Source organism: Solenopsis invicta, chromosome 7, assembly GCF_016802725.1.
Source record: "Solenopsis invicta isolate M01_SB chromosome 7, UNIL_Sinv_3.0, whole genome shotgun sequence".
NCBI lineage: Eukaryota > Metazoa > Arthropoda > Insecta > Hymenoptera > Formicidae > Solenopsis > Solenopsis invicta.
Window position 1 is genome coordinate 17,522,154 of NC_052670.1, and position 14,487 is coordinate 17,536,640.

Sequence of the window (14,487 nt, forward strand, 5' to 3'; positions counted from 1 at the left end):
AGTCGAGACATAGCAAACAGATCGACATCGGTCAGACATCAATAACATTTACAATCTTTGATAGGTTTAGTTAAATAATACCGATAAAAATTTCAAGTTTAATAAAATTTAAAAATTGAATTAAAAAAAATTCAATTAAAAATTGCATTAAGAAATTAAATTAAATTAAATTAAAAGTTAACGTTAAAAAATATTATGTGTATTGTTTTAAATAAAAATGTAATGTAATCTATTTGACACTTATACGTCAACATCTACACTATTTACAGGGTGACCTAGAAAATCTGCCCTCATGGGCTGATAGAACAAATAAAACTGAGAAGAAAAGTCCATTTTTCAAAATTTGCAATAATTTTTGAGTAATAAAATGTTAAAGTCAAACAAATAAGAGCGCGCGGAAAGACAAACGTTCGCCTGCCTGAGCCGTAGGACCGCCTACCGCGGCTCGACAATAGGCGAGACGGTGAGTAGCGCGCGGTGAGGCGAAAGATTGCTTCGCACCGCCGCGGCGCCGCTCCCTCATGTTCCCGCACCGCGCCAAGGCACGCGTCAAGGCTATACACTCGCGATCATGATTATTAAGAATTTTGTTCTTTGTAATATTTTTATTATTTTTTATAGCAAAAAACAAAAAGTTAAATAATGTAACTTCGCGAATATAGCATCACACCTCTCCCTCTAAAGTACAAGAACACAGTAAATGTTATTTTTTTAAACTACAGTTTTAATCAATACTATTTGAATCTCACCATTATATGTAATTTTAAGAACAAAATTTTAACTATTTCCATTTCTTTACACTTTTCATATTAAACACTGTAAAATACTCGGATAAATAGCATCATGCTGATTATAATTTATTACAGTTCTAACTACAGTTTTAATTAAAAATATTTACCTAATAATATAGCACATTATTACTGTAAATATAAGTAATGTTATTAAATGTAATTTAATACATTATTGTAAAAAAATATTAAGTCTAACATTAAAAAACATGTTGCTGCTGTAATTGCTAACCCATAATTTCAAATCTAATATTATTACAATTTACAAATTACAACAAAAATAGGGGTAGGTTAGGTTATAAAAATACGGGGATGGGTGCAGGGGGAGGGGCAAAGCCCCTCCTCCGTCTACGCGTTCTCTGTACCACATTTTTATGTGCATATATAAGTATATGTGTAGTTATTAATTTTCATTTTTAGAAACTTTTTATCATTATAACTTTTTATCGAAGGGCAAGCGACGGTTAAAACTTGTTGGAGGTTATTCAGAGTCATGACTTTGACATACGTCAAGGTCATCGATGCTGCTTTCCCTAATCGGTATAATTACCCATTTATTTTAATAAAAAATATATAATTTATATAATATACCTTTGTGCATATTTTTATTAAATGTATAATACAAGCTATCAAATATTACAACTAACCTGTGTAATATTTGATCTGTAATATTTTATAGCCTGTATAAAAATATTTGTTTTGTAATCTATATATTACGTTTCCAGTAATCTCTGTACTACGTTTCCTGTAATACGTATATTATTTTTCTTGTAATAAATCGATTACAGTGCAAAAATATTATACACAATTCTGTAACGTTTACGCTTGGTTATTGTAATATCTGTGTGATTATCGTAATATTTGTATTACATGTATTATAATACATAGCCAATGATTTTTTTTTTGGAAGGGTAACGGTGGCAAATTTATTGACGATGCCATGGTTCCTTTAGATTAGGTCTCCCGTGTTTGCGAAGAGTGGATTTCCACGCGTTTCTTCGGTAGTATATTTTTAACCGCTTTGCATCTCACAAAACGTTATTGGTTTACTAGAATAGCTGGGCCCATAACCTCATAGGCGATATAAGAAAATAGATACGTTTTTCGAAATAAACTTCTTAATATATATTTTTTTTGGATACAAATGTGCGAAATACATTACGTGTGAAAGTACACTAGGCAACAAAATTATTGCAACATTTATTTATACTAAAAGTTTGCACAATTTTAAATAATCATAAGTTCATTAAAAATTACTTGAAAATTTTTTTTTCATTTTAAAGCTTTAAGTCTCTACTTTAAGGTGCATTTAGTCAATTTTGAATATTTGCTTTCCTTTTTCTGTTGTTTCTTTAAAAGTTAAGATGTGTTTTGTTTTCAAACATTTGCATAGTTTGATGCACTCCACAAAGTAAAAATTTTTTTTGCAAATGTCACAATAGCCATTGTAAAATTTGGAGTCTTTTTTGCAAATTGAAAAAAAATCAAGTTGGTCACGATTTTTTTTCGAGAAGTTAGGATGTATCAAAGTTATGTATGCATTTTTGGCAGTTACCGCCAGCATTACCCAGATTTTGATTTGTTTCATTGATAATGAAACAATTTTCTCTAGATGATGTTATTCGTCTTCGATTTTATGGAAATCAATGTAAATCGCTGCATTTCGCAGCGTTTCTCTGAATCATGCAAAAACTGTAAACACCAAAATTCCCTATAAGCGTAAATTTATTCTTTACTGTATTTATTTAAGATGCAAATAATAAAGTCAGTGCCTAGATTGAACAAAATTCAATTTGGGCAAATCATTACTTTTTTGGAAGGATTGAATCCAAGTTATGTTGCAAGGAGAATAGGTGTTCATTGATCCTCTATCTCTCGAGTTTGGGCTCGTTATCAAGAAACAGGCGGATTTTGTCCATAAAAGAGGACAAGGTTGAAGACAAATAACGTCAGCTAGAAAAGATCGCTTTGTCATCAATCAAACAAATCAAAATCCGAGTAATGCTGGCGGTAACTAACAAAAATACATACATAACTTTGATACATCCTCCAACTTCTCAAAAAAAAGTACAAATTTAATTTTTTTTTCAATTTGCTAGGAAAACTCAAAATTTTACAATGGCTGTTTGTAATATTTGCGAAAAAAATTTATCCTACCTCGTGGAATGCGTTAAACTATGCAAATGTTTGGAAACGAAACACGTTCTTACTTTTAAAGAAACAGCGGAAAGAGAAAAGCAGAAATTTAAAATTGATCAAATGCACCTTAAAGTAAAGACTTTAAGCTTTAAAATGAAAAAAAAACTTTCAAGTATGATAATTTTTAACAAAGTTATGATTATTTGAAGTTGTGCAAAATTTTGGTATAAATGAGTATCGCGATAATTTTGTTGCCTAGTGTAGAAGGCGGACATCATGCTAAAGAAGTTACGTATACATAGAAACGAACCAAATCAAATCCATCTCAGTACTACGCATGCCCGCTCATCCATACGTTTATTCTCTGATAACGAGATCATGATTTATTTATCTAACATAATGCTTGTGGCACTACCGTCGGCTTAAACTTAGCTAAACTTTTGACAAAATGCTCGCACGCTAATTTGTAGTGTTTGGTTGTCTCGAAAACGTTTTATTCGTGAAGTACTCATCTGACTCTTTTTAAAATTGGTCCTAGTAGAATTGTAGATTGTCGAGTCGATTCTGCGTAGCTGCTGCAGTATGTACAATGCACCCTGCCGATCTTGGTGAAGTTCTCCACTATTCGGCTAATCAATCTAGACAAGGATGTCTGCTTCTTAAGTTCTTTGAAAGAATCTCGTCACAATTCTTTCGCACTTGATGCCAATCAATGTGCGTGGATTAAGCAATAGAGCAACCAAGCTTTTACAAGATTTCTATATCAATGTGGAGTTGGTAGCGGTTATGACTTTTTGCGAAATAAGCGTTCTGGTTGTGACATCCACTGGCAATGGATGACGCGAAAAGCAAGCTTCGCGTTGTTGCGCACGGCAATCGTCTTTGTTTCAGCTGGTAATTAGGTGTCTTTACGTACACTTGTGTCACCATTTTTCACATACGGTTATTAACGACGCTTGGACCCAAACTATTCGGCTCGTAGGACCACTGTTTTATTTGAGCAGAATTTGTATTTCAACCTGCTTTGTCTAGCACGCTGGCACATGTCACAATGGTGCACAGTTTGAAAGGTGTAGTAAAATAAGACTTTATAGTGTAGTGAAACAAGTCTTTGTATTAAACTTTTATTGATCACAACTTGTTTGCTTTCGATTACCAACTCTGTCTCGGCGGCCCGATTCTTACAACATATAATCTCGCGATTCTTCCCTCTTCAATAAGTATTTTATCGAGCGTCTATCCTCTTGAGTCTTGAAGAATATTTGAGAGGAGAACTCTACGTATCGAGCGGTTTAGGAGATACAATACGAGCAAGTTATGTGAGACCGAATACTGCCGAGATTAGCTTTCAACAAAATTTTCCCATTAATCAAAATCATTTTTCCGTTACGCATTAAAATATTACATTTTTCAACACGTCGCAACATTATATATTGCAATGCAATGTTGTAGTCACACTGCAAAATTTTTTTGTAATATTATTTTATATTGTAGCATAATTTGAAAAATATTGTGAAAAATAATACTTTTTACTTATGAGGAATTCACGTGTATACGCTATTGTCATTAAATGGACATGATAGAGTTCTACTGCTCGTAATTAAGGTCGGTATTCATAATCAAATCTTATTTTAAGACCATCTTGAGAAATGTCACAATACTGCTCTAGCTGTGATGACATTTTAAAACAGTACTTGAGATAATCATAAATATAAGACTTGACTATAAATATTCGAATAAAAAGTTTTTTTATACATATATAAAAATATATGAAATATGTCCATATGTGGGATTGAAGAGGTCTTTTGCATTAATTTATGTGTCGAAAAGATCTTAAAAGGAAATTGTAATCGAAACTCACGTCACAAAAGAACGCTCATAAATTAATAACGTTACCAAACAACGAACTACAAAAGGCTCGCGCGCGGATCGAGATCGATTTCTCGCGCGTTGCAGTTGATTGAAGATCAGTCCGAATCCTCGTCCCCACACATGTATAAATATAAATACTATAAATTAAATAAATTTTCTACGCTCTTATTGTAAACATATTAAATAAATTTAAGGCCGAGAAACGAGCAGTAACGGTTGTCACATATAAAATATTTTTTCCATTACAAAGTCGGTAAGACGTTTTGGACTTACTTGTCCTTCTTCAGCCATGTACAAGTTATTTACATTATTTTGGATCGATACAAATTAGATTCCTCCATATTGAGTGTATGTCCGGATCTGTAATTGTCCGTCATTTTTACAATGTTGACATGATGTAGAAGTTCCGTAACGCTAAGTCATTGGTGAGACGACGTTTCGTAAATGCGTGTCTCTGTGTGCGAATTTTAGTTCAACCGGTACCATGATAATAATTTGGACAGGCTACAAAGGTTAAAATAAATAATGATAATTTAGACACAAAAACGGTTGTAATAAATAACATTGATATAAAATTGTACGAAGAGCGGAGAAAATGAATAAAATGAATAAAACTTACTCAACACAATGCAACAGTTTGAGAATAAATAATAATACTATGGAGGAAGTAACGAACGATAAACGGAGCATGTCCGTTTTGCTCGACGTTAAATCTGAAACTGAGTTCAAGGAGACAGTGGATCGAGATCAACACGCTACAACGTGTTCTTAAATTTAGCAAACCAATCTGTTAAGTAATTCAAAATAAGATTTATGAAGCTCAGTGTCTGTTTGCAAGTTGAGATCGTTAGTTTGTTCTTTTATGTGTATCATTTCTGAAATTAGTCTTTTGTAGTATCTGGGTTCTATATCTAAGATTGTTGCATTATTCCAATCTATTGAATGACTATGTTGAATGATATGATCTGAAATTACAGAATCCTTCGATGAATTCAATTTTAAGTTACCCATGTGTTTTTTGATTCTCGTGTTTAATCTTCTTTTTGTTTAACCTACGTAAGAGGCATCGTAGTTGCTACATTTTAATTTGTATACAACGTTGTTCGTGGAGATGAAATTATCTCTGTCTTTCTGTGTTTTTACGATCTTATTAAGTCGATTTAAACATCTGTAACCTGTTATAAATTTACTCTTGTCAACGACAGAATTTACCATTTCAGATACGCTTTTTATATACGGGATAGTGAAAAATTTCTTAGCATTTTCGGATTCGCATTCCTTCTGAATGTTGTCTCCTTTGTTAGTAAGTTTGTCATTGATAAGTTTTTTTAGTCTAAGATTTATTTTGTTGAAGATTAATTCTAGAGGATAGCCGTTGTCTCTCAGTAGTTGTATAACCAATTCTAAGTTTTTTTGATGAAATACCGGGTCAGAAAGTAAAATTGCTCTGTCCACAAGTCCATAAATCGTTCCAATTTTGTGACATTGTAGAAAATATGATAAATAGCACCCTGAGAAAGTATCTTTGTAAAACCAATCGATTTTTAGAAAGGTTCCAGACCTTATTAGTTTTATGTCTAAGAAGTTGAGACAACGATTATTCTCGTGCTCTATGATGAACTTTAATCGGCAATGATACGTGTTGAATGTGTTAAGAATATCCCTCACTCGATCGCGTGGTACTGCCATAATTATGTCGTCGACGTACCTTCTATACAACGGAATGTCCAGTTTTAGCATGTTTAGTGCGTGAGATTCCAGGTCTTGCATAACGATGTCTGAAATAATCGGGGATAATGGAGATCCCATAGGCGTGCCATGGGTTTGTTTGTAAAAGATGTTGAATGTAAAGAACGTAAGACGACATGGCAAACTCTACAGCAAACAAAAATTCATCTATCGGGATTTTTGTGTTTTTTCCAATGTAATCCCATTTATTTCTAATACCCTTTATGGCTAGATTTATGAGCACATTTGTAAAAAGTGATGTAACATCTAAAGAAATTAAAATGTATGAATCTGGTATTTTCATCTTTGTGAGTAAGCTATATACATCAAAGCTATTGTTGACGTAGAACATCAAGTGAGGAATACTCTTAGAAATAATCTCGTGTAAAAAATTAGCTAAAAGATAGAGAGCCGTGCCAATTGAAGAAACAATGATTCTATACGGAATGTTGTTCTTATGTATTTTTGGAAGGCCATATGCCTTAGGTAGAGGACAATCACTTGCTTTTAATGCATGAAATTTACGTTTCTCGATGTACTCGTTGTGAAACCAATTTTTTAATAATGTATTTAATTTCCTTTCTAAACTAGAGGTTGGATTATTATTTACTTTGTTGTATGTAGACGTGTCGTTTAATGTTTCTTCCATTTTCTCAATATAGCTGTCTCTATCCAAAGCTACCACCACGTTCCCCTTGTCCGCTCATGTAAATAGAATATTCGTGTTATATGTTTATACAAAACTGAGAAGTTGATTTAAACATCAAAATTAATTTTGCGTCTGTCGAATCTTTGCTTATAAAACTATGTAAATATTTGTGTAGCTCTAATTATGTTGCGGATATTTGTTTCTTAACTGATATTTTTTTGTATTATATTATTTTCTATATCCTTTATGAATTCATGCACTGTCTCTGTTTTGTTTAGACTGATCGGTAGACAGAAATCACCGCCCATTTGTAATAAGTTAGACACGGATTCAGGAATCGTACAATTTTATATCAATATTATTTATTACAACCGTTTTTGTGTCTAAATTATCATTATTTATTTTAACCTTTGTAGTCTGTCCAAATTATTATCATGATACCGGTTGACACTAAAATTCGCACACAGAGACACGCATTTACGAAACGTCGTCTCACCAATGACTTAGCGTTACGGAACATCTACATCATGTCAACATTGTAAAAATGACGGACAGATTGCTATATCCGGACATACACTCAATGCGGAGGAATCTAATTTGTATCGATCCGAAATCATGTAAATAACTTGTACACGGCTGAAGAAGGACAAGTAAATCCGAAACGTCCCACTGACTTTGTAATGAAATAAATATTTTATATGTGACAACCATTATTGCTCGTTTCTCGACTTTAAATTTATTTAATATAAATACTATAATTATATGTAAATAATTATATATAATTATATACAAAGAGATTATTAATGAATGTCTCCTTTTTACCATCGGAGCATGATTTACCGACAGATACGTATTATTGTTTAGAAATTACAAATGCGTGCTAACATTCATTAATAATAACCTTGTATGGGGTGTTCCATTTTAATTTTGGTTCGATATTTTAGAAACTACGCAAGATATGAAAAAATGTTTTAAATGAAAGTTGTATGGCTCAAAGGGAGACATAAGGCTATATTATTAATTTAACCTTGAGTATCGTGGTCAAGATTAAGTCAAGATCATATTAATTTTTTAAAATAGAAAACCTGATTTTTGATTCCAGAATCTAATAGCTGGTGTTCAGAGCTTTTCAAAACACTATAATAAATTTATTTTTTATTAAGTATTTTCCGAGTTATAAAGCTTGAAATTTAAGAGCGGTAGCGTTTCGCACAAAATGAATACGCAGCAAAGAGAGACCGCGTCCCTTTATACAAATTAGTGACTTTCAAGCATACGAGATTATTAGATCTCAGTAACGGCTCAACCAAACAAGTTCTGAGTAGTTTCAAATGATAGCTTAAGAAAAATTGTAAAATAAAATTGTATTTATTTTTTCTGTCTCTACCCTACGTGCAAAAATATTGCGACGCAACGTTAAAGTCTTAGAAATTTGATGTAAGAAACGTCATCATCATTGTCGTCAAGCGGATCTTGTCCAATTCACGTTTTCGACAGTTATTGTAACTTTCAAGCCTTACATTTTCTAAAGTGCTTAATAAAAAATAATTTTATTCTAACATTTGGGAAAGCTTTCGAGATCGACTACAAGGAAATGTAACAAAGATATAGGGTGTTAGGAAAACATCGGTATCCTTTAACATTTTGGAAATTGAGCATTTCAACAAGAAATAGTTAGGTTTTGAATATACGAGGTGTGTTCAAAAAGTATCGCGAATTTTGTGTTTTTTCAAAAATTATTTATTTATTCATGAATATCTATTTTGTCCCCTTCAAAGTAATCCCCATGAGATATTATACACTTGTGCCAACGGTTTTTCCAATCTTCGAAGCACTTCAAAAAATCATTTTTTTTATCTTGTTCAGCTCCTCCTTCGATGCCGTCTTTATCTCGTCAAGCGTAGCGTAACGTCGTCCTTTCATGGGCCTCTTCAGTTTAGGGAACAAGAAAAAGTCACAGGGGGCCAGATCTGGGGAATACGGTGGCTGCGGCATCATTAGTGTGTTGTTTTTGGCCAAAAAGTCGCGCACAAGCAACGATGTGTGAGCAGGGGCGTTATCGTGGTGCAAAAGCCAATTTTTGTTCTTCCACAAATCCGGGCGTTTCTGGCGGATTGCTTCGCGCAAATTGCGCATAACTTGCAGGTAATATTCCTTATTGACCGTTCTACCCTGTGGCAAGAACTCATGATGCCTCACGCCCCTGCAATCGAAGAAAACTGTCAGCAAAACTTTCACATTCGACCGAACTTGGCGCGCTTTTTTCGGTCTTGGTTCGTGCGGCAGCTTCCATTGAGATGATTGAGCTTTGGTTTCCACGTCATAACCATAAACCCACGATTCGTCACCAGTTATGACCCTCTGGAGCAAATTTGGGTCGTCGCAGACAGAGTCCAACATCTCATTAGCAATGTTCATGCGATGCTGTTTCGCAATTGAGCAATTTTGGTACGAATTTCGCGGCGACCCGTCTCATGCCCAAATCATTGATAAAAATCGAATGGCACGAGCCAATCGATATGTTTAGGTCCTCAGCAACTTCTCTAACGGTGATTCGACGATTGGCCAATACCATTTTCTCCACTTCATTAATTTTTTCGTCTGTTGTTGAAGTGCTCGGGCGTCCGGCACGCTCTTCGTCGTTCACATCTTCTCGGCCTTCTGAGAACATTTTGTACCACCGATAAACGTTGCTTCGGTCCAAGGTAGCTTCTCCGTATGCCACAGTCAACATTCGGAATGCATCCGCGCACTTAATTTCGTTTTTCACACAAAATTTGATACAGGTTTTTTGATCCATTTTTTTGAATAGGTAAAAATCGAAGACGATCCAAAACACGTGCAAGAAAAGCAGCTGTCAACAATTAAGCGAACATTCAAAATGGCCGAGCTTGTCGGCATAAGTGAGAGACATGAGTACCAACATAACGCCACAAAAAGATCGAAATTCGAATATACGTAACCCGCGAAAATTCAAAATTCGCGATACTTTTTGAACACACCTCGTAGATTGTATAGGCTTTGAATATAGATTGTATAGGTTTTGAAGTGATGCAGTGGACAAAAATATCTGACTCTGGCTGATGATATTAAAGTAATATAAAAATCGTTTTCAAATTTTCCAGTAAAAACTTGTACTTTTTATTGCATTTTATTATAGTCAATCTCAAAAACTTTTAAAAACAAAAAAAATTTAAAGAAGTCTTTATAAATTTATATATTCTATGAAATACTTCTATTCATATTTACTACAGAAATTTGTATATAATATTTTTTTCATGCGAAACAAAATAATGAAAATAGTAACGACTCATTAATTTTGAGTAACAATAACGAGTTATTTTTATAAAGTAACTTTGCAAATTTTGTGTGGAACTGTTAATTATACAAAGTCGCTAGTTGTTTTATGTGTAAAACTATGGGCACACAATGCGATTTTTTTTTGCTAGATTGCATGTGAGGTATTTTATTAGCAGTCATGCTGCTAGAAATATGGCGTATTACGTGCTACAATGCTAACATGCTGGTTTTCAATGACAGATTTGTTACTACTTTTTCTGCGAGAATTGCTGCTAAGTATATAAAGAATTGGGTTAGAATACAGATATTTTTATAGAAATGTAATATTAACAGTATTAAATAGGTAGTAATTTAAGTAATATATTACTTAATTTAAATATTAAGTATGTATTGTAAGAATATCTGTAATCTAATCCAATTTTTTATGTACTACATGGGCTAAAAAGTCCCAGGATTTTTCAGTAGGTGCCGCCACTAGAAAATGAACATGATTTATTTCGAGGGCAGATCCCGATAGCACACAGAACCGATAGCACACCACCACTCATAGCGGCTGATGCCAAGAGTTTTTCCGTTGGTTGGGTTAAATAAGTCAAGATGATTGGTGGGCTATCGCACCGTGCGCTATCCCGTCTTTATTTCAAGAGGTTCATCTGTCACTAATTTATGTGTGAAGTTTCATAACATTTCGTTCATTTGTTTACAACCTACAGTCGTTTAAATGTCGCTACCTTTGCCTTCGTAAAAAAATGGTAAAACAGGAATATTGCATATTGATCAAACATTGTTTTTTGATAGGAAAAACTCTTGAACAATCAATGAAATGGTTGAAGAAATTATCTCACATCTGCTCCTTCAAGAACAACGTTTATCGATGGTTCAGTGAATTTAAAATGGGTCGTACAAGTACCGAGGACGCACCTCGCTCTGAAAGACCAAAAGAAGCCACGGAAATCGTAAAGCAAGTGCTTTGAATCGTTTTGAGTGATTGTAAAGTGAAGTTGCGCGAGTTGCGGTTGTCTGTAGCTGAGGTCGTCTCAAAAGAACAGGTGGGATACATTTTGCACGATGTTTTGAATATAAAAAAGCTATTTGCACGATGGGTGCCGTGTTTACTGACCGTCGACCAAAAACAGCAGCGCGTTGATGATTCAATGGCCGGTTTGACGTTGTTGCAGCCTAATGTAGCGGACTTTTTTTGACGTTTTGTGATGATGGATAAAACGTAAAAATTCGTTACCATATGCCTGAGTCCAATAGGCAGTCTGCAGAGTGGCTGAAAAGCCACGAAAGCCGACCAAAGCGGCCAAAAAACCAACGCTCGGCCGGAAAAGTTTTGGTCTCTGTTTTTTGCGATGCGCATGGCATAATCTTTATCAATTACATACAGAAGGAAAGAACAATTACGGAAGAGTATTATGCAGCGTTATTGGACAAACTGAACGACGGAATAAAGAAAAAACGGCTCAATATGGCAAAAAAAGTTCTGTACCATACGATAACGCACCGTCACACACGTCCTTGAAAATGATGGCCAAATTGGACCAATTATGATTCAAATTGGTTGCTCACCCGCCGTATTCTTCAGACTTAGACCCCAGCGACTATTATCTGTTCCGAAACCTTAAGCGGTGGCTTCAACGAAAGAGATTTACATCGAATGAGGAAGTCACCGCGGAAACCAAAGCGTATTTCAAAGACTTGGACGTTTCGTACTACAGAAAGGGCATCGAAATGTTGGAAAAATTGCTATACCAAGTGTATTGCATTTGAAGGCAACTATGTTGAGGAATAAATATAACTTTGTCCAAAAACGCTTGTTTTCATTTAAAATCCTGGGATTTTTTAGCCCATGTAGTACTTAGCAGTAAATCTCGTAGAAAAAATAGTAACAGATATGTGATTGAAAACCAGCATGTTAACACGCATGTTAGCACGCATGGTAGCACGCAATACGTCATATTTTTAGCAGTATCGCCAGCATGACTGCTAATAAAATGTCTCGCATGCGATGTAGCAAAAAAAATCACATCATGTGCCCATAGCTTAAGTCTGTTTCATGTGCTGCAACAACGATATAATTTAAAAAACAAAAGTTTTTAATTTGAATATTTTGAATTGTTAAATTTTTATCATATTATTTTATATTAATTTTTGATATATTAATTAATTATAATGGAATAAAAGTATCATATAGCTTTTTATTTAGTCTATTGAATTCTCATTAAAATTTTTTTTTGTTCAAACAATTAAAAAATAACAATTTTTTATGCCTCTGTAACAAATGAGTAATATAGTCGATTTTTTTTCTTCGCAAAAGTATTTCCTTTTTGATAAATATTCATAAATTAATTTTTTACTGTCTACTGTAGAGATTGTTGTGACGACTCAAATGTGTATGTATGTATGCATGTATGTAACGTATTTGTTTAAATTATTCATTTTATAATACGATATTTACGCAAAACAGTTATTTGTTTAATAAAAACTATTTTTTATGTTCTTTAACAGGCAATACCATTAAATTGGCGAATATTAACTCGAGATTGTGTAATTTACTTAATATCGGTTGCTATTTTGGTGATCGTTATGTGGGATGGCATAATCAAGTTGTACGAAGCAATCATCCTTATGGTACTGTTCATCGGTTATTTAATAATATTATTTTGTAGCAAGTGTATTATGCGTTGGTATAATAAGCTAGCGCATCTATATACTTGTAGAACTCACAGTACCAATCTTGCTGAAGAAGAAAGTAAGTACCAAATTCTTGGAGATCACTTTTGTACAATTTCTATTATACATTTTTCTGCCAGTGTCAATCAAATTCCTAAAAAAAGTATCAGCATCTTGTATGGATTGCCTATAATATTCTTTTTGTCGAAATTCTATGTCGACTTTTTAGGTCAAATATCGTAGTACTTTATTTAATATTTAATTAATGTAATATATCTGTTACATATAGTGTTGCACTTATTGTTAGATAAAATAATTTAGATATAAATGAGATAAATTACATGTAAATATTATATAAGATAAAGATGATTTAATTTTAAGTTATCTAGATTAAAAATAAAATAATATATATTTAATTTTAGATAATTTTTAAATAATATTGTTATTGAGCAATTTAGGATTTGTAAACAATACATTCATATTTTTATTTATAAACTTTTATTTCTTAAAAACAGAAACAAAAAATTATTCTGTAATTTCCAAACATAGCTTTATACAGAGTAAATTACGGCCATAGCTTTGATTGGAATAACGTAAAAATATTAGATACAAAAAAATTTTTAAATAAAAAACTTATTTTGGAAATATTATACATTAAATTAGAAAATAAAAGTCTATGTGTAAACTATCTGAACGGAATTTTTACGTTTTGCGTATGCTACAATAATTGCTAATAATCAAAAAAGTCAAAGCTCCGAAGATCCAAGTCATCAATTCTTAACAAGTCAATAACAGCTAACACCGGGTGTTCGTGTGCAGATTCAATTTATTGATTCAAACAATTACCAAACGTTTCGACCCTAATTTGGGTCATCTTCAGTGTCCTCAAAATTAATTAACTGTGAGTACAGAGATCATAAATTACAAAATTGCAAAAAAATAAGACATAAAAACAGAAAAACTTATAAAAATTTGGTGATAAAGAATGAAATAAAGGTCAGAAATTTCATAATTGGTGCTTTGTCAAATAAATACGCCGCGAGGTAGTGTGCAGCTGTATCGCACGAAACGTGTATCCGCACCAAAGAGCAACGATCTTGTGAAAGTAGAGCGTAAACGATTCTGACTAGACAGAAAGAGGGAAAAGCGTCAAGAGCCCACCAGCAACTTGGAGTACACATTATCTAACCGTTCCGTGTTTTGCTGTAAATTTAAACCTCGTTTCTGTTTTCGAATATGTATCATCTCAAATATCAGTCTCCTGCTCAAGGATTTTTCCTCGTCTAATATTTTTACATTCTCCCAATTAAATTCATGCAGAGATTCTACGCGATG

The 14,487-nt window shown here is 33.3% G+C and overlaps 1 protein-coding gene across 2 annotated transcripts in view; it reads left to right on the top strand.

The window, feature by feature from the left end:
• LOC105196849 (sodium/potassium/calcium exchanger 3) overlaps window positions 1-14,487 on the top strand; it is a 69,890-nt gene that overhangs the window by 28,392 nt on the left and 27,011 nt on the right. For both annotated transcript variants that reach the window (XM_039452043.1, XM_039452044.1), the window contains exon 3: window positions 12,988-13,231. In XM_039452043.1, the coding sequence (XP_039307977.1) occupies window positions 12,988-13,231 (244 nt within the window). The remainder of the gene's footprint in view (window positions 1-12,987; window positions 13,232-14,487) is intronic.